At 42.2% G+C, this 23,779-nt stretch overlaps 2 protein-coding genes across 2 annotated transcripts in view; one reads left to right on the top strand and one right to left on the bottom strand.

Moving 5' to 3' along the window:
* LOC143186537 (angiotensin-converting enzyme) overlaps positions 1-23,779 on the top strand; it is a 349,658-nt gene that overhangs the window by 92,524 nt on the left and 233,355 nt on the right. The gene's annotated exons all lie outside the window — the stretch shown is intronic.
* LOC143186457 (uncharacterized) lies at positions 18,017-20,279 on the bottom strand. Its single transcript, XM_076390132.1, has 8 exons — positions 19,935-20,279; positions 19,840-19,880; positions 19,759-19,798; positions 19,523-19,712; positions 19,182-19,480; positions 18,801-19,128; positions 18,651-18,713; positions 18,017-18,594 (listed from the first exon to the last, which is right to left on the bottom strand). Exons 1-8 carry the CDS (start codon positions 20,277-20,279, stop codon positions 18,017-18,019), a joined length of 1,884 nt encoding a protein of 627 aa, XP_076246247.1.

Raw genomic sequence — 23,779 nt, 5'->3', positions numbered from 1 at the left:
CATATTAAGATTTTTCTTAGAAATATTTATTTTATGGAAAAAAGTTGGATATCCTGTAGATAAGAAAGTGCAAATTTAAAAGAAAAATTAGTTTTATATGAAGAAATTCATTTATTTAACATTGTAATTACGAAAATTGTACTCATAGCCTATAGCACCAGTAGACGGACGGTAGATCTAGTAAATAGACAGCCTGTAACCAGTAGATGGACGTTTGAAAGAAATATTGTGTACTCATACAATTTATTCATTATTTTTATTTCATTTTACTGTAATAAAGAACATAACTTTAAAATTATAATAAAGACCGTAATTAAATTTTTAAAAATTTTGTTTCTCGTTTTTGTCTATTTTCAGCTGCATATTTTTTTCCAACATTTATTTTTTTTACTTTTAAGTTTTCTTCTCTCGCGTTTGTCTTTTCTTCTTCTTTTCTTTCTCTTTCTAATTTTTTTTGCTCTTTTTGTACCTTATTTTCTTCATTTTTAATCTTTTTTTGCAAAATTCTTTCTTTTGTTCCCAATTCTTTTCTTGCTTTTTTTTCTCTAAATTTTTTATAGTACTCCCTCCTCTTCGAGCAGGTGATTGCATATGGTAACTGTTCTTTGTTTTTTGCTTCTATATTTTGAATTGGTCCACTTGATGGCCAAAGTAAATACTTGTCCTAAATGTCACTATTATTATAAATTAACATAGAATGAAGAATAGTCATCAAAGATTTGAGACTTTCACGGCCCGGCATCATACAGTTGTCACTGTTAAGTTTTCGGGTGTACGCCGTGTCCATTTAGAATTATTTTCCCAACGTTTCACTAGTATTGCACACACACTGATACTGATGTGTGCCTTGAAGTGTTCTGTTATTATACCGGAGTGTGTTCATGTTCCGGATCACTGCCCACCAATCAGAAAGTGTTTTAATTGGTCAGCTGAACAATTAAAAAACTGGGAGGATGGAGCTCCAGATTGGGTTCAGGTGGTAGCCTGTATCCCTATTGATGTTGTTAGGGTGTTTCATTATCTCCAACGTTTCACGGTACTTTCTGGGAAAGTATCCTTTGGTTTTAGCTATTACTTTAGCTTCGTTGAAGAGTATTTTATGTCCTGTTGCTTTCTGGTGTTCGGCAACAGCTGATTGAATGTAACCCAATCGGTGCACCGCTCGTGTTCTTTGAGTCGTGTGCTCACACTCCTCCCAGTTTCGCCAATATAAACCTTTCCGCATGTGCAAGGTATTTTGTAAACTCCCGCTGATGATAGCTGTGGTTGCGGGTCCTTGGGAGAGGTGAGCACCTGTTTGATCTTTGTGTGGGTGGAAAAAATGGTCTTGATTTTGTGTTTCCTGAGAATTCTGCCAATGCGGTCAGTAGTGCCTTGTATGTAAGGTAGGAAGGTGGTGTTTTGCTTTTCTTTATTTTCGGAGGTGGATGGTCTAACTGTTGGATGCAAGATTCTGTCTATTGTGCGATTTATTTTGCTTTTGGAGAAACCGTTCTGCTGTAGAGTGTACCTGATATGGTTTAGTTCTTCAGGAAGGTGTTCTTTTTCACAAATGTTGATGGTTCGATGTATTAGGGTACTGAGTACAGAGTTCTTTTGGATTGGATGGTGATGGGAGGAAGCGTGTAAGTATCTATTGGTGTGAGTGGGCTTTCGGTATACTTGGTGTCCTGCGGTTCCGTCAGGTTTTCGTGTGACAAGTACGTCGAGAAAAGGTATTGTCTGTTGTTCAGTCTCGGTTTCCATAGTGAACTGTATTTTTGAGTGTAGTGAGTTAATGTACATGAGGAAGTCATTGAGGGTGTCCTTACCATGACTCCATACTACGAAAGTATCATTCACATACCTGAACCATTGCGATGGTTTCAGTGGAGCTTCCTTGAGGATTCGATCCTCCAGATGCTCCATAAAAATGTCAGCAATGATTGGGGAGATGGGTGATCCCATGGCTGCTCCTGATACCTGTTCGTAATAGGTGCCCTGGAAGAGGAAGTAAGTGGATGTGAGGCAGTGATGAACTAAGGGTATGAGGTTAATAGGTATTTTGTCCTTGATGATGTCGATGCTGTCGTCAATGAGTACTGTTGGGTACTATTTGTGAATAAGGACTGCACGTCAAAGCTGACGAGGATGTCACCTGGTTGGGTTCGGATGTTGCGTATTAGTTGGACAAATTGGATTGAGTTTTGGATATGGCTATTAGTATTACCTGTAAGGGGTTTGAGGATCGTTGTGAGGTATTTTGCCAGGTTCTAAGTAGGTGATCCAAGTGTGCTTCCTATGGGTCTGAGTGGAATGTCAGGCTTGTGTATTTTTTGGAGTTCGTATAGTCTGGGTGCTTTGGGTTCTCTGGAGAGAATGGTTTTCTGTATGTGGTCTGGAAGTTTGGCTTGTTTTATCAAAGTGGTTGTTATTCTTGCTATTGATTTTGTGGGATCTTTGGTTATGGTCCTGTACGTCTCGTCATTAAGTAAGTTGTGTACTTTGTCTATGTATTGGTCTTTGTTGATTATTACTGTCATGTTACCTTTGTCTGCGGGTAGGATGAGGATGTCTTTACATTGTTTCAATTCCAAGAGTGCCTTTCTTTCAGCCTTGGTTAGGTTGGATTTTGGTGTTTTTGCTGATTTTAGGGTATTGGTGGTGAGCCTTCTAACTTCGTTAGCCATTTCTGGCGGGAGGTTGTAGATGGCGTTCTCAACTTGGCTGATAATCTCTTCTGTTGGAATTGCTTTAGGAGCAATGGCAAAGCTGTGACATTTGGCTAGGACGGATAGAGCATCGGAGGATAAGGGCAGGTCAGTGAGGTTCTTTATTGTGTTCCTCAGTGGTTCGACTTGCGCTTTAGGCTTCAACAGCTTGTTGAACTTCTCTTTTTGTTTTTGAGTACGGATGGTATGTACTCTCAGGGCCTGTTCATAGCTGAGACGATCCACCTTGTTCCACAGTTCTGGATTGATGTGTTTTCTCCAAAAACAAAATAAATCGCATAATAGACAGAATCTTGCATCCAACAGCTAGACCATCCACCTCCGAAAATAGAGAAAAACAAAACACCACCTTCCTACCTTACATACAAAGCACTACTGACCGCATTGGCAGAATCCTCAGGAAACACAAAATCAGGACCATTTTTACCACCCACACCAGGATCAAACAGGTGCTCACCTCTCCCAAGGACCTGCAACCACAGCTATCATCAGCGGGGGTTTACAAAATACCCTGCACATGCGGAAAGGTTTATATTGGCGAAACTGGAAGGAGTGTGAGCACACGACTCAAAGAACACGAGCGGTGCACCAGATTGGGCTACATTCAATCAGCTGTTGCCGAACACCAGAAAGCAACAGGACATAAAATACTCTTCAACGAAGCTAAAGTTATAGCTAAAACCAAAGGATACTTTCCCAGAAAGTACCGTGAAACGTTGGAGATAATGAAACACCTTAACAACATCAATAGGGATACAGGTTACCACCTGAACCCAATCTGGAGCTCCATCCTCTCAGTTTTTTAATTGTTCAGCTGACGAATTAAAACACTTTCTGATTGGTGGGCAGTGATCCGGAACATGAACACACTCCGGTATAATAACAGAACACTTCAAGGCACACATCAGTATCAGTGTGTGTCTCTTGACCCCCCCTGATGAAGCTAGTTGCAATACTAGTGAAACGTTGGGAAAATAATTCCAAATGGACACGGCGTACACCCGAAAACTTAACAGTGACAACTGTAAGAATAGTCATTTTAGATACCTTTATATTTATATTTTCAGGTATTGAATAACTTTTAATGAACAGAACTTATCATTATTATTGTTTCTTGAAACATTACCAGACTCACAATTTAAAGAACTATCTTTAGCTTTAACGACCTGCATTTTATTAGTAGAAGGACTATTTTCATTATTGCATTCTCCTATAAAATTTTCATCGTTAAAATTAGCTAAACTAATCACAGATACGTTCAGTTCAGTAATACTAACTTCGGGATCATTGTAAGATGATATAGACAGAGACACTGTTAGTGTAGATCCTTTTATATCTCGTATTTTTTCAGGTATTGTCAGCTCTGTAAAGAAACTGAGCATTCATACAAAAGGTACTTTTTAATGAACAAAATTTATCATTATTATTAATATTTCTTAACACATTAACAGACTCACAACTCGCAGAACTATCTTTAGTTCTAATAACATGCATTTCATTAGTACAAGGACTATTTTTGTTATTGCATTATCCCATAACAGTTTCATCATTAAAATTAGCTAAACTAATCACATACTCATTTAGTTCAATAACACTAACTTTATGATTAGAATAAGTTATATTTTCTTTACTATTAAGGGGGTACGATCAGATATGTCAGAGCGGCGACATTACCGACAAAATTAGGCAAAAACAGGGGTTTACGGCCTGACACTTTTCGTCTTTATATGAGATAATTTTAAGCTGGGAATGGGTTCATTTGAAAGAAAAAAGTTCAATGCAGCGCAGTCAACTCACGATTTAACGAAATTCTACTGATATTTAGTAATACGAGTGTTATAAAGTAGAGCAAAAATCTACCATTGACAGCTATGGAAATTTAAGCGTTTTTATCTAATTTAGAGTGTTTTGAACGAAATCGCGAGTTGACTGCGCTGCGTTGTACTTTTTTCTATCGAATGAACCCTTTCCCAGTTCAAAATGTTCTCATATAAGGACGAAAAGTGTCAGGCCGTAAAACCATACCACAATATTGCTTTTGGCTGGGTTATCGATAAAACAGAGCAAAAAATATGTGTGCATGAGCTCGGCGCTTCGGGCCACTTCGGACAGCTTCGGAAAGTCAAAAAAGAACGCGAATGTAAAGTGAACCTTACTCTCTCGCTCTTGAAATACTGTGAAGTTGCCGACAAACGGCGCGCGATATTTTCATTTGCCCATATTTATTGTGTCAGCATCGCCGACTTCTACGATCTCTAGAAATGCAGCCACTGTGACTACACCGGTTGTAAAAAGAATCAATACAAGAATTAATTTATGAATTTATGAATTTATTTACTTTTTCATTATAATAATCATTTTATAATAATAATATTTTTTGGGCCGTGGCCCTCTCCTCCCCCTCTTCTCCCGCCTCTCCCGCCTCTCCCGCCTCTTGCGCCTCTTTCATACTTATAAAATTTTATTAAACGTTTCATTTTTTTCATCTGTAATAGAAAAAGTAAATAATTATAATGTTATGTAATCTGAAATTGCGTATGTATCTAATTATAAGTACGTACCTTTTTAAGTAAAGCCAGCATTTCTGCTGCCGGCGGCGTGCCTCTACTGTTTGTGCATCCTTGCCGCGGCGACGGAGACCGCGGCCGCGGCGCACAGTGGAACGAACATAGCAAATAAACGGACATGGCGATTACTTCTCATTGGTTGCAGATATTGGATTAAGACTGTACAGACGTTTTACCCTTATAATGTAGAGTACCTCTAATAAAAATCATTCGAATCCAACAAGTGTATCAGGTTAATTCTGTGTCCATAGGTTCGCCCAAATTTGTTTCACTGATAGGAGTTATTGTTAAAAGCTGAAATACTTCTGGAAATAGGTCTTGTTTCATTTTTTCCATTAATTGTGGACGAAAGGAAGATATCAGTGGATCAGATGTGATTAGTAAATTGTTCAATATATCTTCATTTGTAGCCCCCCTGTTAAATTTCTTAGACTTAAATTCCCGGAACTTTCGGAATTCTTTATTTCTTGCTTCTTGGGCTTCTTCCGATAGTTGCCCGATAGGTACTATGGCTTTTTGAATAATTTTGTTGCCATGGATTAAAACTTTATGAACTGTGACTGGCATGTAATACCATGGGTAAAGAGTGACAAATAATTCCGCAGTTTTCGTTGAGTAGCGTGCAAATTTTTCTACATTAACTTTTTGCCCAGATGAAATGGCTTGGAGAACCACAGCAAACCTGTAAATTAAATTTTCACTAACTCCAGTGATTTCTGACGTAATTTTAGGATTTTTAAAAAATCTTCTGGCAGTATTTCCATCGTTGTACGTACCAGTTCCTTGCTTAACCTTGTCCACAATTAAACCCAACTCAGAACGAAACCTTTCTTGAACAAGTAATTTTTTACTTTCTTGCATTGTTTTGTATTCTGGCTTTGATGCTGACCACTTTTTAAATTCGAGATTATAAGACAAATGCAAGAGGCATTCGAAAAATCGAATTTTTGCATGCAGAGACGAAAGTCCAAATTTATAGTACTCTCCATTGCAAATATTTTCATTGACCCGTTTTAAATTATTCATCTCTTTGGGAGTTGCCTTACAGATGTAGCACCTCATTGATGAATTCGTTTCCGACAAAACATTGCAGACTTTTCCGTCTACCATAGTCATTACTAATTGGTGACTTATTTCAGTTGAATCAACTTTTGTTGGGATTAGTGACGAAATTTCTCAATTGATTCTGTTGACTTCTTCGGTGATTACTTCTGGTGTTTCTTTACAAAATTTGAATTTGATTGGCCTACAGTAAGATGTGGAAGAAGGCTTGGGGTTTTCCCATAATATTTCTCCATTATGTGGGTCGAACAATTTTATCGGAACCAAAGTAGAAACAAATATGGCAGAATCATCATCATCTCCACCAATTGAAAATTTTTGTTTGTAAATACTTTGGCTTGAAGCACCATCGCACCTCCATTTTGATATCAAAACTAGTTTATTTTTTATTTCCACATTTGCTTCTAACGTCCTAAATAATCGATTCGCTGTGTGATCAAGTAAACACTGCAGTTTTATACATGCTCCTCTCTCGGTCACATGAATAGAACTAGCTTCTGGATAACATTTAGCTTTCGCTTGTTGAATAGAATAGTAAGAGGGGAAGTGCTTTTCAACTCCTTCAGTGGAGACATTCTGCAACATTCTGTACTGTGATTTAGAAAGGCTTAATGTAGTCATAATGGAAAGAGCTTTTTCTTTTATATATTTCTCAGTTTTTGTAGCCTTTCCTTCGCAAAAGTTTCGCACCTTAAGGGCTTCATCTGGATTTTTCAAAAGAAAGTCTATAATTTTGGCGATATCGTGCTTTCCCTCTTGCCAGTAATTCCTTTTTGCGGCAAACATAAGTTCTTCGCTTGAAAAACCATTTGTAAGGCTCTCAGTTCTGCGCATTTTATGCCTTTCCGAACATTCGGAAAAAGGCTTTTGGTCTGACACTTTTTCAGTATCTGCGAGAAAAACCAACTTCATTTGAAGCCATTTTTTATTACTCTTTTCGAAATATCCCCTCTTGCGATTTGCTGCAGTCCATTTATTATATAAGTTGACACAAAACTTTCTCAGTTTGTCTTTTACTATTTTTTTGTCCTTTTCCGAAAAGCTTTTACAGAATTGCTCGATAAAGTTTTTTTGGATTGGTCCATGATCGTTAAAAGCACAATTTAAATTAAGAATAAATTGATACAAATCAAAATTATATTTAAACTTATTCATATTTAAAAACTAAATAAAAATCTAAGAATAAACTCCTAAGAACAAAGAACTAAGTGCTATACAATTGATAAGTGTAAGGAATGAAAAATTGAACATAGAAAGTTAATTGGAAAAGAACTTGAAACTATGCTAAAATTTCGAGATCTATAGAAGTATTATAGGCAGTGCTTCGAAAATTGCGTTTCTTCTCGCGATCGTCTGCAAAGACTTGTCAGTGGGGTCGACAGCAGGCGACCCCTTATATACCCAAGGGCCCGACAATCGCCAGCGAGAATCGCGTCCATCTAACGACTGGAAATATTGACGAAGTATTATCATTTGCACACGTTTAAATTACATTTACATGAAGAATCGCAGGTATTCGCAGCCAAATTTTTCAATTCTTTAAACCTTAATATTAAAGGTTGAAATTAGTGTAAATTAGACCTTGGGTGTTCCAGCAGTGGTTTTCCTAACGAATATATGGCACTCAATACTTTTCAAGATATTAGTAAAATTTTATTATCTTCTATAAGTATAAATAAGTTGAACATAATATTGAGTAATGCGTTGGCGTAAAAGAACTTCTTTTCAAAATTTTCTGATCTATTTATAATTACAAAATGTACGAAATGTAATTATGTTACATAAATAGATGAAACAGTTTCAAAGTGAAAAAGGGATCAATTTCTTGCCATTCCAAGGGCATTCAACTTGATACCCCTTGGGTGATAGTTTCGCGTACTTTCTTCTTGTCAATACATTATTTGATATTTTCTTTAAATAATTTGTACTTGTAGGAGGTACTGAAACTTTATGTGTAAATATTCTAAAAGCCTTCCATCTCCTATCTGTGTTGTAGAAAGAGAGAGAGGGGAGAGAGAGAGAGAGAGAGAGAGAGAGAGCGTGTTGGAAGGACAAGGATTGTTCGTTGAGTTGTTATAAATTTTGTAATACATTAGTATTTACGTTAGAAAATAATGTAATTCGTACATCCATATTCTTTCTACTGTCTTTTGTTTTTCCTCTCATCAGTTTTTTGCTTTGTGTGCGACGGTGAACGAAATACGAAGCAATCGAGCTTTTACTTAGTGCACAAATATATTCGTATTGCAATTTAATTTCGTCTAAGGTGCTACATTTCTATACGGTTCATTTCGTACTGCAACTTTTATACAGCAGTTCCGTGATAATTCGTGTGTGTTCATAATTGTGTAATTATTCTATTGGCATGGAAGCAAGAAAGCGAGGCGAGAAAGAACGATCACGCTATGTAAAGGGAAACAGAAAATGTTTTCGTCCTACAACGTGTTCAAAGCGCATGTCCAACAATACAAAGTGGCGGAAAAGGTAAGTCACATTTTATTGTACTTTGCACGAGGATAATAATGTCCTAATTTTCCTATACCTTGATTGAATATTGTATGTACATATAGCAAATCCAATCGATTGACCAACAACGCAGTACACAAAGAAATAGTCTATATATATGTCATTATAAACAGTACTACATTCATATGATTTATTATTGACTGGCATCGATTGATTTTGCTGTTGAACGATATTCAAGTATGAAAAAATTAGTCGAAATCATATAATTGTTCGGAATGAAGTGAGCATCTAACGCTGGCGACTGACTACAACCGATAGCTACGAGCTTCACGCCTGTTTCAGCCGTTTGGTGGACTCACGCGTGAATACGAACCGTTGAATCTATGGAATGCCTAAATATTTTGTTAACTGCTCGTGGTTAACTATAATTGTTCGAGCCTTGATGAATATTGCACGTGGTGTGCCGACTATTTCCTTTCTACACTCGAAGGACCACTCCCTTGCATGGGAGACTAAACTTTATGTTTCTAAGACTCAAGCTGATATTCTAGATTGAAGATTCAAATGTGTCAATCTGTTCTATTGAAACGAGGAAGAAGTGACAAAAATTTCGCAAGCTATTTTCAAGGTCACCTCGGTAGGGAGTTTTTGACCGGGATGGAGCGATGGGATTCGTTGCTATTGGCAAGAAGGTGTTGGAGTGGGACTACGGTGGTTGATTCTGGTTGGTTATGGGACCTTGAGGTGGAAACCGAAGTGGACGCCTAAAACGATTGTGTCTTGGGTTTTTCCACTTTCGTGTGACGTAGTGGAAATGGAAGTTTCACTGAGTGACATATTGTCCATAATTTCATTGATACAGTGGTTTAAAAAATTCAAATATGACTCCCCCGTGATAGCACTTTCGAAGAAGAATGGGCCATAAATTTTTCGGTTAAAAATACCGCACCATGCCATGACCGAGTTACGGTACTGATTATTAACTTCTCTCCTCCAGTACGGATTTTCCTGTGCCCACATTCGTGCGTGTTGGTGGGACGTCATTCCATTGGTATGAAAAATACATTCGTCAGTGATCATTATTTGCCTGACGAAATCTTTATCCTGCGCTATCTTTTCCAGTATCCACATACTAAATTCGATGCGTGGTCCAAAGTCCCTTTCGAAAATGCGCTGCACCGAAACTGGCTTATATGGCTTCATAGAATTTGATTTTAAAATCCTGTGAATGGCCGATTTCGAAACGTCACAATTAATTGCAGCTGTTCGAATCGAACATTTTGAGTTAATATTGAATGCAGCCAAAACAACTTCCTCGCTGTTCTGTGATACAGTTCTTGATCGTTTTGTGTAGAAAGGGCAAACACTCCCGCTGGATTCAAACATATCACAAACTTGTTTGATCTGAAAAAAATGGATTTCGTGTAACAAATTGTATTTACTTTGGAGAAAATACACGATTGAACATTTAACCCTTCCATTATTGAGCTTGCAAATTATTTATATTGTCCACAGAGGGGTAAAAGATACAAAGAAAGTGAACTACTATCAAAGAAGGAGTTACAAAAGAAATTACTAAACATAGAGATTTTACCGTCGTTGGACTTGGTTTCGGCCGATCAGGAAATCGTTGATGGAAAACCTCGCTGACTTGACGATATGATAAATATCTATCACCTCGCAAGCGCACAAACTCCACTTTGTCTTTAGTTGTGAAAGACATTTTCTTTACTGTTATATTAATACTGGACAGAAACTAGACACTTTGAACGTTCGAATATTTGTGGTAGAAAAACGGTTTCCTAAGTCTGAAGAAAATTCTGCAGAAGATGCTATTGGCTACTTTCCGAAGAAAGAAACTGTTTCCTATTGGTTAGAAAACTTTGAGGAAATTAATAAAAAATGTGGAGGAGGAATACCCATAAAATACAGAAAACAAAATTCATAACACCTTTCTTTCTTTTTCGAGGAAATCTAGGTACTACGTACACTAAAAGCCGAGTCACCTGGGCCATCTGTTTGTAGACGGAGATGTCAAATAAAATAATTTAAAATCGAAAAAAGGAATGACACATTTCGTTGGTCGGGGTGAGAAAGTCCAACCGAAGTCAAGGGATGATCAGCCAGCAATTAGACCTTGAAAAGATGAAGCCTTATGCGTTTGTTGCTGTATTTATTACTGAAGGCAACACGAAGGGTCCTTCATTTATGGTTATTGAGGGTTCGCGGGCTAGTGAGTGACTGGTAAACTGTTCCTTTCTTCGATTTTAAATTATTTTATTTGGCATCTCCTTCTGCAAACAGATGGTCATGGGTATTTTTCATATCGTCAAGTCTGCGAGGTTTTCCATCAACGATTTCCTAATCGGCCGAAACCAAGTCCAACGACGGTAAAATCTTGATGTTTGTTCACTACAATTCAGAAACATTCTGAATCTTTTACCCTTTCGATGCTTATGATTTCGACAATGTGTATAAAGGCAGTGCCAACGTCTAAATAGCGTAGTGAACGAATTGTGTTTCAGTGCAATATTGAAAAGATTGCTATCGCTGTTGTGTCATTGACGGTTCGAAAGAAACTCGGATTCCCCCTCTGTGATTTTTTCGCGCCATCACACGAACCCAATTGGTGGTTACGATACAATCTCTCGGCGGTCCACCTTCTGTCCTACTAGTATAAACACCGAGCATCTCTATTCGTTCTATTGGCTGATTTCATAATTGCCTTCTGTAAGAAAAATAAACTTCAAGTCGTTTGCTGTTGGAGGGTATGCTAACATAATGGAGGCGACCGTCAGGGTTGATACGCCCCGTTTCAGACAAGGAAATCGCGTGATCTAAGATTACGGTCGCTTCGTACCCTAGATTACTTTATTGCGGTCTAAAACCGATATCGGCAAGTCTTATATCCACCGTAGTAATACCATTCACATCTGAAAAAGTTTCTCTACCCCTTTTGTACGAATTTAAATTTAAATTCTAATATTAAATTCTTGTGGTACATAATATCTTGCCATCATAAGTATTTTCCATTCAAATGTATTACCTATTTGTTAATTACTTCAAAGTACGAGCAACGCTTTAGCTTTATCCGTTAGCTTTATTTCTTTACTAAAACACGGGCGATATTTTTCTGCATGCCGTAAAGGTAACGGTTGTGGAAAAAACTATTGTGTACAATTTAGGCCTGCCGTTCCTACCACAGTCTCTTCGTATCAGTTTCAAGAGGCACGGTACGGTTTAACCCGTAGCATCTTAAGTGTAGTCGAGAGTCGAGACTCCCTACTGTGCTTCCTGGTCTCGCACATTTACTTCCACCAAAACTCAGTAAACTTTTACGCGTAATATCTTAAAAACTATTCGAAAAAAGGTGTATACATTAATGTTTGCTGAATTCGTCTTGAAACGTACTATCTATTGATCAAAAAAAAAAAATATATAATCCCATTTAAAAAACCAAACTTAACTTTCATATCTCTGTAAACAATAATGATAAAGAAAAATTGTTATGGCCAATAAATCAGCCCCCTCTTGCCATTCAATTTCATATAAAAACTTTTTTCATATCTTTAATAGGTTACCAAATAATCGACTGTCCAGTGTTTCGTGGGACATACTGTATATGTAAAATAATATATAATTCGGTACTATACATATAAAAAAGATGAATAATATCTACCGAAATAATAAATCGGAAAACGGACGAGTAAGCTCTTTCTACAAATTAAGTTATTAAGTATCCTTATTATAAATAATCGGAATCATGTCGTATTTGATATCATTTTCATTGGGAGAGCACGAGGAAACGATTGGTGTTACTTACGTGAAAATCCGTTTGCAAATAAGAAACTTCAATTTTTCCTATTCTTAATCCCTAATGCTAAACTTGTCTTATGTAACGTCATTGATTTCGGGCATCGAGCTTGAGCATCGACGGTCGAGCGAGACCCTTTTTTTTGCTTCTTCGATCGTGTACCAATTATCTTGGTGACCGAGAGCGAAGAAGCCAAATCGACTACCAGTCACGGACGAGAGCCACGACCAGACCCGAGTGCGGCTCTCGTCCGTGACATTACTGTATATGTATACGTATATGTATGTACAGGCACACATATGCATGACCTTCATATTAATATAAAAACGATATTTGTAGAAAGGGTCTATCTCGAGAAAGGCATCGATGTGGGCAAACAATGAATAATATGAATGTAGTGGTATTTAGAATGTGACACATGTAAAAGTTATACACATACAAACATCATGTGTCGTTTGATAAATACCACTACATTCGCACGATTCAATGCTATATTGAATCACCGAAAATATCTCAGCAATCGGGACAATCGCGCGTGGCTCGTGCCGCTTGTAGGGATTTGAACAGTTGAATATGGCGTTTCAAGCGTGAGAGAGTAAGACTCATATTCGCACTATCTCTACTTTCCGCAAATGTCCGAAGTCGGTCGCGAAGCGTCAAGTTCACGTACACATAGCTCGTATAGTAGTGTGTGCAGTAGAGGGGGAAATTTTCTAAGCTAGCTCCTGAATTCGAAATCATAGAAAGGCTCCACCTTGCGTTCATCAGGCAGCCACGTGTCTGTGGGTAATACTATTTCTGTAACGAAAACTGTAATAGCAGATACCGACCTGGCAATCTAGAAAAGTTACGTGACTACCGTACCCCCTTAACCTACCTTCCAAGAAGGCTTGCCTCGTACGAATCACGGTTGTAAACCGAGATTCGCGAGCGTTCGACCCACGGCACTAGCACTAGCTAGGCTTGGTGGCTGATAAAGGCCAGAGGTTTTATCACTCACCGTTCACCGCGACGTGCGCATCTATTCGTCGCACGCGGGCTGCTACCAAACGGGTGATACAACACGGGCAACGCAGAGGTGATACACTTGCGTTCACCCTCTCTGTTTGCTGCCAATATCGTGGCTCAACCAGGAAGTGGTCTTGATTGCTCCTGCGACGAATAGCAAACTCAGGGAATCGCGGTAACCACCGATTCCAAGAGTGCAGTTACTCGTCTTCTAAACTATCGCGACTAAACAATCGCTGCTCCTTCGCAGGTGTAGTACATGATTCTCGAGTGGAGCATTAGCGAGCTGCAGTACGATAACGCAGCGTAGAAGACGTCACGAGCTAAGGAACTTGGTGCTCAAATTTCCTAACTCAGCAGACTCTTCTGTAATTGCTGTCCCTTGCTACGGTGCCAGCGATCGGTGCAAGAGTGACTTCGACTTGCGAGCGCGAGACGCTCCGCGAATATCGCGGAGTCCCCGAAAATCCGCTATGCGGCGCTCGCTTATCGTTGTCTATCTGTATCTAATGTTCCGATGTTGCTCTCTCTCTTTGTCAGGCTCCAATGCCCCCACTCGATATCGGATCTGAGATTCCAACAGCTGATCGTGATCGTTCATCTGTTCGAACTTCAACCGCATCGGATGAAAAACGAGTCGTAATTCGAATGTACCGACTTTATCGTCAACGCAACAGAATCCCCTACCGAAGGCGACTTTCGGTCGGTCACGTACGTTAACGTACTGCGATTCTCGCGGACGAAACAAAGATTCGAAATTTAACAGTATTTTAAACATACCGCCCCCCTTGCACTGTCCGTGCAAAAGGAGTATCGGCAGCTTCAACACAAATACAACTCGGATCGCGAAACTTGAAGGACCAAAATTTCTTTAGGCGATCACGAGAGAGAGCAAAGTACCGCAAGTGGAGTTCAATTGAGATGAACTCACTCACGGCGCTTCGTAAAAATTCAATCAAACAAAATTCAATTGAACTTACTTTGCACTAGGTGGACAAAAACCTGGGTGCCCCTGGAGGTAACGCATCGAAGTTTCGATGGCTACTCCGATGGCCGTCATGGTCATCTCCTCCAGGGAACCGGGCGGTGGTCGGGTTCGTCCTGCTGAGGGGGGTGCCGGTGCTGGAGGCCTTGATCCTTCCGCGACGGTCGAAGTTAGTCGAGCGGTCGCGGCGGTGGCGACACGCCGTTCCGCCCTCCTCCTCCGTCACTGGTTGGCTCCTTTGGAGGTGCCAGTTGAAGAGCCAGCCTGCTGCGTCGGTGGTGCCGTTGCTGCTTGTGGCTTACCTCCCTGCTCTTTCCAAAGCAGGGACGTAAGTAGGCCCTCTGTTGTAGCCCGTGTAAAGACACGTGCGCTTAGCAGCAGAAATCGCGGAGTCTTAATACCTCCGCGCCGAGCTAAGCAAATTCGCAAGAATCGGCAAAACGCGACGGCTTCGGCCACCCCCGTTTTGGCTCCAAAAGGAACGCGGATCGTGGAAACGATCGAGGAACGCTTCGCACTTTGGTATAGCCTGTCCAGCTAACCACACGCGACAATACCAGAGCTAATTAGCGTTGAATAAAAAGGTAGTTAAGTACACGGTGAGTCCTAACTCTTAAACCTGGCCAAGGACCCAATCATCCTATCTCCTTCCCAACTGATGGCTATCGGCGGTGGAGCACACTAGCTCTCACCAACGACGGGAGAGGAGCAACACCTCCTTATTCCACTTCAGTACCTTTAATTCGGAATCGGCAAACAAATAAAGGTCGACTGCGTGTGAGTGCGAGCTCTGTGGAATATTTCGTAATTAATCTGACGAATTTCCAGCCCACTTGCGAAGGTTAAATCCACCTCGCTGTAGGAGCTCGCACGTTTGTTTACGGATTCTCTCCAACAACGGTTTGTCGGGAGCTCCCATAAACACATCGTCTACGTAGACGTCCTTATCGAGGACAGGCGCGGCGAGCGGGTACCGGTCACCGTCCTGTTTTTTCAGCTCGAGAAGTGTTCGCATCGAAAGGTACGGAGCGCACGCCGTACCGTATGTGACGGTATTCAACTCGTAAGCGATAAGTCGCTCGGTCGAGGGGGTGCACCATACGATGCATTGGAAACGACGATCCTCTCTAGCGACAAAATTTGTCGAAACATCTTCTCGATATCCGCTACTAACACGTATTCGTACAGACGCCACCTCGTTAAGACGGCGGTGATATCAGTCTGTAATTTTGGACCTACGTGGAGGAGGTCGTTTCAGCGTCCGCCCGCTGTTTTGCTGGAGGCGTTAAACACGACGCGCAGCTTCGAATAACCGCTCGGTAAGGGATATAGAGTCGCATGTTATCGACCAACTCGAGACGAGTCATATGATTTAACGACTCGTATTCAGTGAGAAACTCACTGTATTCCTTCACGTGGGTTTGGTTCAAGTCCAGTTTTCTCCTCAACCTTGTCAACGCGGAGGGAGCTATTGGGAGAGAATCGCCCAACAGCTCGTCCGGGTTTGAATGGTTAAAAGGCAACCGAACTATGAACCTTCCCGTCAAGTCTCGCGCGACGGTTTTTACGAAGTGCTCTTCGCATTCGTCCTCGGCTTTGGTGTTCACCAAGGTCGAGGGCACCTCCTCTATCTCCCAGAATCGCCGTATCGCTTTGTCCAACGATTCAAGGACTCTGCAGTGCAGCGTCCTCACGGGATTTGGGGAAGAGTTTCCTGCGCCGATCGGCCCAGACAGGATCCAGCCCAAGGTCGTCTCCTGTGCGATTGGTCCTGTTTTGTTTACTCGACGGAGCCCTCGTCGAATAATACTAGCGTATACCTCTGCACCGATGAGCACCTCAATTGGTCGATCAGATGCAGGGTCTGGATCTGCAAGCGTCAGCTCACTCAAGATCTCAGCATCTGAGATGTGAACCGACGGTGGGACGTAAGACGCTATTTTCGGGACGATGTATGCACTTGTGCGAAACGCCTGTGCAGTGCATCGTATTGACCCGAATTTAATGTCCGCGCTGTGGCTGACCTTCGGTCGGTCACGTACGTTAACGTACTGCGATTCTCGCAAACGGAACAAAGATTCGAAATTTAACTGTATTTTAAACAGAGAGGAACACTCCTCTCGAAGAAAGCACGAAATTACTTTTTTCTACCAGTTATGGAATTTTCGAAAGCACGGATGAATATACAAGGTATTTCAAGGAAACTCAGATTCCCATATCTGGCAGCAATAAACGCGATTGCCTCTTCGAACAGAACATGCTTCCCCCGTTGATCGATTAAGTTGATCAATACGAAATGGATATCTGTCATACAGCTAACACGAATGTTTACATAAACGAATGCATTATTTACACTTAACGCTGAAACTTAAACAAAATAAAGTCCTTTATCTCTTCGTCGTTTGTGTTGCATCGTACGCTGGAAGAGGCGCCAATTGCTTCACGTTATGTCTGTAGACTCCGGTTGACGTCTGGACCGTCAGCGTGAGAATGATATGATCGTTGCCTGGGTGTATCGCTACGATCCGTCCAAAATTCCACTACAGTGGTGGTAAATGGTTATCCTTGCATGCCCTTGGATCATTTATGCCAGACGTTTAAATGGTTCACATACTCTTTATACCACCTCGACCAGAAGTCTTGCTTGACCTTCTGAATGTGTTGGAAGCTTGATAGTCGATTCGTTGGTGTCAAAATCAGATCGACTTCAAGTAGGGTCATTAAAGAAGTATCAATCAGAAAATGGCCGGGAGAAAGGGCAGTCGGACCGTTAGGATGGCAGGATAAAGGAGTTATTGGTCTCGAATTCAGAATTGCCTCGATTTCGGTACCGAATGTACTCAATTGTTCGCATGTAAACAGTTCTTCGTCGACAACGCGTTTTAGATACCGTTCGAACGATTTAACCGTCGCTTCCCATAATCCGCCGAAGTGAGGAGATAAGGCTGGCATGAAGTGCCAGGAGATTTCTTTGTTAACGAGAAATCGGCGTACCTTTTCGTCTTCACGCAAAGTCTGAAAGAGCACGCTTAGTTCATTATTGGCACCAACAAAATTCGTACCGTTATCTAAATAGATGTTTCGACATATTACTCGGCGTGTGAAAAATCGCTTGAGCGCAGCGTTGAAAGCCTCGGTAGTCATATCGCTAACTTCGAGATGAATGGCCTTCGTTACGAAGCATATAAATACTGCGCCATAGATTTTGATTCGATTACGATTTCGGAAACGCCTTTCTTTTATATAGAACGGTCCGCAATAATCTATACCACTATTATAAAACGGTCGAGTTTCGGTTACCCGAGCGACAGGTAAATTACCCATAGTATAGTCTACGGTAGGCGGACTGACGCGAAAACACCTTACGCAACGCCGGACGATTTTGCGAGAGTTATTTTTTCCGTCAATATTTTAATGTGACGGTATACAAGATAGAATTTATACCCGCATGACAATTATCAAGATGCGCCTGACGGATAATTAAATCAGTTACATGGTGATTTTTGGGTAGCAGTATAGGATGCTTCTGGTTGAAATTCAGATTTGAATTTTGAAGACGACCTCCAATTCGTAAAATGGCTTTTTCATCAAGGAAAGGACTCAGTGACAGAAGCTTGCTCTTCGCGTATACAGCAGCACCCGAACTTAAATTCTGCATGTCTGTTGCGAATGCAGAAGCTTGAACCAGTTTGATTATGCGTTCATTTGCCTGGTTAATTTCTTCGACAGTAAGACAGACGTTATTTCGATGTTTGCGAAGGATACGGAAGCAATATGCTACGATTCGGCGAAGTTTGTTAATACATGAGAATCGTTGTAAAATCTCTTCACTGTTTACGGTTGATGTCGTGAAACAAGTAATCTTCCGCAATTCTGGTACTTCTAATGATATTTCGAACCGTGACTTCGGCCAGTTCGTTTCGCTGTCGGTAAGCCATGGTAGTCCGTGACACCACAATGAATTGTGTGCCAACTGTAATGCTGCGATATCTCTTGATAATAAGACGGCTGGATTATCGCAAGATCGAATGAGTTACCAAGCGTTAATATCCGTTTTTGATTGTATGTCTGTGATACGGTTTGCCACAAACGTTTTAAGACTGCCGGATTATTTACGTAACCAGCATAAAACTATGGTCCAGTCAGTCCAAAAAATACTCGGTCGATAGAGTGATTTAAAGCTTTACGAACGGAAGCGTACAAATTCGCTAACAAAAGTGCACTGCAAAGTTCTAAACGCGCAAGAGTTACAGTTTTGAGTGGGGCAACGCGTGATTTTGCGCACAGAAGATGACATACAACATGGCCCCGTTCATCGATGGATCGCACGAAGGAGCATGCTCCATATACACGTTCGCTTGCGTCGCAAAATCCGTATAGTTCGATTCTACGAACTGCATGTTGCGTTACGTGGTGCTCGGAAACATCATTCAGGTGCTGCAGCTCTTTCTCGTAGGCGATCCACTTCGTGTGGAAATTAGTTGGATGCGATTCATCCCAATCTAGCTTTAACTGCTAGAGCAGCTGCACTAAGAATTTCGAGGTAATGTTCACTGGCCCGAGTAGACCTTAAGGTGTATTTGGTCTTCCGCGAGACCTAATAGGAGGAGTGGTTCGTTCGAAATCCATTGACGAATGTTTAATTCTCCTCGTTTCAATAACTTAATTATTTCGATCTGAAGCGTCAACGCGTCATTGTATGTATCTGCATCCATCAAAAGATCATCAACGTACAAGTCCTTCTTCAGAATACCGGCTGCTGTCGGGAAGATGTCCTTTTTGTCGTCCGCTAGCTGATGAAGGCACTTGATGGCGAGAAATGGAGCTGACGATAACCCGAAAGTGACGGTGTTTAGCTCGAATGTTGCTATTTCGTTACGTTCAGCCCTCCACAGTATGCGTTAGTAACGCGGATCTTCTTGACGCACAAGAAACTGTTGATAAATTGTCTCGATGTCACCGATTATTACGTATGCGTGCATACGAAATCGTGCCAACGGAGAAAAAACGTCGTCCTGGATAGTAGGGCCGATAAGCTGCGTATCGTTCAGTGATATCCCTGAGCTTGATTTTGCCGAAACATCAAAAAACATTAAAGACTGCGTGGTGAGGCAGGTAGAAGCCGGGCGATTCGGGCGCCACTACCTGACTCATATGACCGAGCGCAACGATATTCCTCAATGACCTTTGTCATTGCGTCGAAATTTTTGCTCCAATGATAAGAACCGATTTAGAGCGCGTAAACGGGACTCTCTGACGCACTGCTTCTTATCATTGAACGGGTGTGCAACGATGTAGCGTCCGGATAATGATCGTCACACGTGGGTTACAAAATGTGTCTCGCAAGCCTCCTCTTCAGCCGAATGATGTGAAAAGAATGGACCTTCTTCGATTTCCCAGAATTTTCTCAGATCGAAGTTGACGTTGGTTACGAAGGCCTTCCGGGACCGATGTTGCATAACTGGGACGCTTTCTCCGATAACGCATCCTAATTGCGTCTTCTGGAGGACGAGATCCGAATCACTATCGCGTGATAAGTTTGATTGCTCGATGCTTAACCCTTTGCACTCCGAGGTTCTTTTTTTCCATTCATTTTGTCCCCTTAGAAGGGACAACGGAGTGCAAATGATTAAACAGGACAGTGTTGGACTTGTGCTTATCAACATGTCAATGGCGGCTGGCTTATGAAATTGAGGATCCGCCGTTCGGCGGTATCTGAAGTTTTGACCGATCAATGTATGTATCTTATAACATTCTTGATATCCGTAGATTACGAAAGCGCCAAGCAACGATTGAAAAACGTCCTTAAACGAGCGTCGGAATGCGGTCTAGTAATAAACTAGTCCAAATGCGAACTTTTGAAAACGCAGGTGGAGTACCTCGGACACGTAGTGGAAGGAAGCACGGTGCGCCCTTCGGAGAACAAAACGAAGGCGGTAGCCCGTTTCCCCGCACCGACGACGATTAAACAACTGCAGAGCTTTCTTGGGCTAGCCGGATACTTCCGAAAATTCATTCCAGAATATTCTACAATGGCGGGTCCACTAACACGACTATTAAAAGCCGATGTGCCCTTCCGGTTCGGGTCGGAAGAGCAGAACGCATTTCAATCGCTCAAGGAAGCTCTACTCAAGAAACCAGTTCTGCGAATTTACTGGCCCGAGCGGGAAACAGAGCTACACACAGACGCGTCTATACACGGCTACGGGGCAATATTATTACAGCGTGATAGCGAGGACGGTGCGTTTCATCCCGTATATTACGCGAGCGGGATGACAACAGCAGCGGAACAACGATATCCAAGCTACGAGCTAGAAGTGCTGGCAATCGTGAGGGCATTAAAGAAATTCAGAGTTTATTTGCTCGGCATTCCATTCAAAATAGTGACACATTGTCGGGCATTCGCGTTGACCATGCGGAAAAAAGACCTCTGTGTTCGGGTGGCACGCTGGGCGTTACTGCTCGAGGAATTCGAATACTCGATCGAATACCGACCCAGAACCGCGATGAAACACGTTGACGCGCTTAGTCATAATCCTACGTTGGGCTGTCTCGCGGTAGAGAGCGAAGATAGTGTTACGGCGCGAATCCGTAAGGCCCAGGAACGCGACGACGACCAACGGAAAATAATACAGGGCGTTAACGAATGAGGAATCGACGGCTACGTGACGAAACGAGGGCTTCTCTTACGCGAAGTAGACGGCGAGTTGCACATCGTGGTACCTAAGGGAATGCAAACGCAGGTCACTCGCAGGGCACACGAGAACGGACATTCTTCGATCGCGAAGACGAAGGCGCTACTACGACGCGACTATTGGTTCCCCGCCATGCGTTCAAAGATCGAAAAAATCGTGAATAACTGCGTGGTTTGCATCCTCGCGGAGCGTAAGAAGGGACGACAGGAAGGGTTGTTGCACGCGATCGAGAAGGGAGACCGACCGCTCGAAACGTACCACGTTGACCATCTCGGCCCCCTTCCCTCCACCAAGAAACAATATGCGCATATCTTCGTCGTGGTAGATGCGTTCACGAAATTTGTGTGGCTGTACGCTACAAAGACGACGAATTCCATGGAGGTCACGGACCGATTACGAAAACAGGCGACGGTTTTCGGAAATCCGCGGTGGATAATTTCCGACCGGGGAACGGCATTCACCTCACAGGTCTTCAAGGACTACTGCCGTGACCAAGGGATCGAACACGTCCTTATCGTTACGGGCGTACCGCGAGGAAATGGGCAGGTGGAACGAGTAAATCGGACGTTGATACCGCTCCTGACGAAAACGTCCGCCCCGCACCCCGCAGAATGGTATAAGCACTTCCCAACGGTGCAGCAGTTCTTGAACAGCACCACCCATCGGAGTACGAGAGTATCCCCTTTCTTCCTGCTCTTTGGGACGCGAATGCATTTGAAGAGTGATCCGCAGGTAAAAGAGCTCATCGAGGATGAGCTAACGAACTTGTTTCAGGCCGACCGCGATGAAATACGCCAGCAAGCGAAATAGAGACTGCAACGCATCCAGCAGGAAAATCGCAAGCAGTACGATAAGCGACGGACAAGAGCCAGAGTCTACCGGGAAGGCGACCTGGTGTCGATCCAGCGGACGCAGTCCGCTCCCGGGCTAAAGCTGGCCGGGAAATTCCTGGGTCCGTATGAGATCACGCGGGCACTGCGAAATGACCGCTACCTGGTAGCTAAGGTCGGCGAGCATGAAGGACCACGGTCGACGTCAACGTCCGCGGACCATCTGAAACCGTGGATCGAGGACAGTGACGATAGCGGGGGAGGAGACGAAGACAATGAAATTGAAGACGGCATCTGAGGCCATATGCCTCTTCAGGACGGCCGAGTGTAGGATGTGAGCGCTGACGCGAGTGCGAGTGTCTGTTTGAGTGTGTGCGTGTGTGTGTGTGCGCGTTAGATGTATGTGTTGTTTTTGTATACGCCGCGACATCATCATCGACGCGTAACAAGCGGTTACGCACCTAATTTGAAAAGGACACCGAGAATAGGCGAGAATATGCGAGAAGATGCGAGAACATTCGATCGGCGGAAAACAAAAGGCCGTACCCGCGGCGCGCGGGGTCAGAGCTACGCGAGTCAACGAATGAGTACAGAAAACGATACGGAAGATCGATGACGACGACAACGGCTTTGAGTTCACGAGACGGATTTCGGCTTAACGGCGGCGCTATTCTGGGGTTTGCTAATCGCATACGCATATTTATCGCTACTTTTCTGTCGCGTGCTCGTACCAATAAATAGATACAGACAATTCTATTCCTACAAGACTTAATGAACATAGAAAATGAATTGCCCCCATCTGTCAATTTACCAGTTTCATAGTTCTCATACTCTCTCCTCCTTTTCTTTCTTTTTGTACGAATTCGTGTTATTACATTAATAACGTCAGCGTTATTGAAAGATATGTATATATAGGCATATACACATATATATACATACCCACATTCACATATATGCAATTCCTGTGGATTTAAGCCTGAAACTGGAATCTGTCAAATCGACAGGCTCCGTAATCACAGTGTTATTTCGAGTAACGGCAAACAGTACTATGGTGAAACAATGCAGTTCTCACTGTATTTCTTATTATTGGTAATGTGTACGTGTTTTCATCCTCGTCGCCAATTGTGGTGTTCGCTTCCACCACGGGTAACCACCCTTTAGCTGTGTCTCAGGCGTCGTAAATAAGTATTCCTCTACCTGGGTTCCGGCCGCCTGTGATGCCTCGCGTACGGACGGTGAACAAGTGCCCCCCAACTACCGTGCTTCCATCCTCTCCTCGCTTCCCCACCACCGCACGTCCGACATCACAAGCGCGCCCTTTTATTACTTATACCACACATAGGTAAGCTTCTCCTATAGGTCGAAAAGGTTTACGAAAATTGGGGAAGAAAGAAACAAACATCGGATGATCACTGTGTGTGTGCTGTAATAAAATGCATGTCGTAGGACTCTGATATTGAAGTAACTAAACAATCGGAATACAATTGCCGTATTTTCTCCTCACCGACGAGTTTGTCTGTCCGTGGGAGACATCCGTTGACCAAATGTTTAACGTTCAGAAGCTTTCCCCAACTGGCGTTTTAACAACGGGCAATTCCATATTTCATTCGACCGAATACATCGACAGGACTTCCACGGTAA

This window comes from Calliopsis andreniformis, unplaced genomic scaffold, assembly GCF_051401765.1.
Source record: "Calliopsis andreniformis isolate RMS-2024a unplaced genomic scaffold, iyCalAndr_principal scaffold0001, whole genome shotgun sequence".
NCBI classification, from domain to species: Eukaryota; Metazoa; Arthropoda; class Insecta; order Hymenoptera; family Andrenidae; genus Calliopsis; species Calliopsis andreniformis.
This window is presented reverse-complemented; position numbering and strand designations above follow the sequence as displayed.

Bases quoted from the DNA above. Each gene is read 5' to 3' on its own strand.
- LOC143186457 (XM_076390132.1), bottom strand. From the start codon at position 20,279: ATGTTGATAAGCACAAGTCCAACACTGTCCTGTTTAATCATTTGCACT. The intron at 19,881-19,934 runs GTGTGACGATCA...TTCAATGATAAG, and splicing joins AGACACATTTTGTAACCCAC to AAGCAGTGCGTCAGAGAGTC. The intron at 19,481-19,522 runs GTTACTAACGCA...GTAACGAAATAG, and splicing joins TGTGCGTCAAGAAGATCCGC to CAACATTCGAGCTAAACACC.